The sequence below is a fragment of the Hyposmocoma kahamanoa genome, unplaced genomic scaffold (genome assembly GCF_003589595.1).
Source record: "Hyposmocoma kahamanoa isolate Upper Pololo Valley unplaced genomic scaffold, ASM358959v1 117, whole genome shotgun sequence".
Classification (NCBI taxonomy): Eukaryota; Metazoa; Arthropoda; class Insecta; order Lepidoptera; family Cosmopterigidae; genus Hyposmocoma; species Hyposmocoma kahamanoa.
The window spans coordinates 127,321-129,143 of NW_020653397.1; the positions used below are offsets into that span (position 1 = coordinate 127,321).

The following is a 1,823-nucleotide window of genomic DNA, read 5'->3' on the forward strand; positions in this document are numbered from 1 at the left end:
TTATTCTCTATTTACATTTAGATTCAATCATTCCAGTAGTAGTACCTACTTATCTGCAGTGAGCGCCACGTGTGACGTGTACTCATGTAGATCGGGGTCAAGTAGGTACAATTTTTTCTCACAAAATTTCTGACAACATGCGACCGGCCTTAATGTCAGTTTAGTAGAAAAATATCAAAAGTCAACAAATTTTGACTTGGTAGAAATAGAACTAAGACAATATGCAGACGTGTCTTAATATTTTGCTGCTTTGCTGTGCGGTGATGGCGGATGATGATTACGGGGAGAGAAACGAGGTGGCAGGGCGGGGGGAGGAGAAGCAGGTCGCAGATAAGCTCGACGAAATACTGCAACAGATGACTAGCGACGGATCGCGGTGGCCTGCGATCCTCGGCATGCATATGATGGAGCTGCGCGACTACGTGGAAACGCCCGGCCGCAAGTACACAGTAGTCGCACTGTTTTCGCCGGCCCCGCACGCGTGGGACTCGAGCATATACCAGTTCGTGTACAACGAGTTCTACACCATAGCCACCTCGCATGCGCTGGCCCCCCCAGACCCCTCCGCGGAAAAAATCTACTTTGTGATTGTGGATATCACCGAGTTTACCGAGGATGCGGCGGAGTCTTTGCCGCCCGACACCTTGACCGGGCCCTCCCTCGCTATGTTCAAGCGCAGCGGCAGCGCCTCCGAGCCGGAGTACTTGGAGTACGTGCATGGAGGCGCGGAAGCCGAGATCATCGCTCGGTGGGTGTACACCAATACGGATGTGCGCATCAAAATCGTGCGCCCGCGGAACTACGAGCGGCTGCTGTATCTCGCGGGGGTGTCGGTGTTCGTGGCGCGCGTGCTGGCCGGGCTAGGTCTGCGCTGGGAGACGATAGTGGCGCGGCGCACGCTGGCTGCCGCTGCCGCAGGCTTCTGCTGCCTTATGGTCGCTGGCGATATGTGGAACCGCATCCGGCGGGCGGCGTACTTCGTCAATTTAAAAAAATCCGGTAACCAATTGGTAGTGGAAACATACGTGGTGGCGGTCATGTACGGGGCGGTGGTGACCGGCATGATCCTCATCATCGAGGCTCGCGGCGGCGTGCCCCGCGCTCGACGCCCGTGCAAGCCTCGGCTCCGCTGCGGTACTTTCTCGCCTCCCGACACCGACATGCGCCTTCTCTACGGCCTCGGCCTCGTGTGCGTCTTCTTCTCGGCGGTTATATCTTTCTACCGATCCAGAGTGCAAGAATATCCCTTCCATTTCTTATTTCCCTGATCGCTTTAGTAGTTAAGGAAATAAACTATTTGAAAGCTTATCCCTTTTTTGCATTTCAGCAAACATTTACATGTAATTATAGTTAATATCAACTTTTTTTTCGTGGGAATGGCAGACTGTGGGACCGGTAAATAGCGAAAAGCCGTTTTTTCTTGTAGCGAAACGTAACCCGGAAAAACCGAACGTGGAGCAGTAGCGTTGCAACACGGGGCGTCGCGGTCGTCAAAACCGCAAGTATTCGCTACGCCGTCCGATGTGGTGAACGATGTTGTGCCGTGGCTAAAACCTCTGTTGTATCGGCTCCACTCATTTGCTGTCCCGTTACATTGCTGATGTGTTTGTTTGTTTTTTTATTTTTTAATAACGCACACACTCAACATAGCCCCGCACTAGGGAACCCTGTGTCGCGGGTGCCATGGACACATATATGTGACAACCACAAATTACACCCAAACTCACGAGAGAAATAAATGTAGGCTATACAAATATTTCTCCCGGCCCGGGAATCGAACCTGGGACCTCTGCGTGGCAGTCCGGCATGGTAACCGTTCGGCT

At 52.7% G+C, this 1,823-nt stretch overlaps 1 protein-coding gene across 1 annotated transcript; it reads left to right on the forward strand.

Moving 5' to 3' along the window:
• Nucleotides 1–221: 221 nt before the first annotated feature.
• On the forward strand, nt 222–1,268 carry LOC113239892 (probable dolichyl-diphosphooligosaccharide--protein glycosyltransferase subunit 3). The gene has a single exon (XM_026477053.1). It carries the CDS (start codon nt 222–224, stop codon nt 1,266–1,268), a length of 1,047 nt encoding a protein of 348 aa, XP_026332838.1.
• Nucleotides 1,269–1,823: the final 555 nt, after the last annotated feature.

Coding starts and splice junctions, on each gene's coding strand:
- LOC113239892 (XM_026477053.1), top strand. CDS start 222: ATGCAGACGTGTCTTAATATTTTGCTGCTTTGCTGTGCGGTGATGGCG.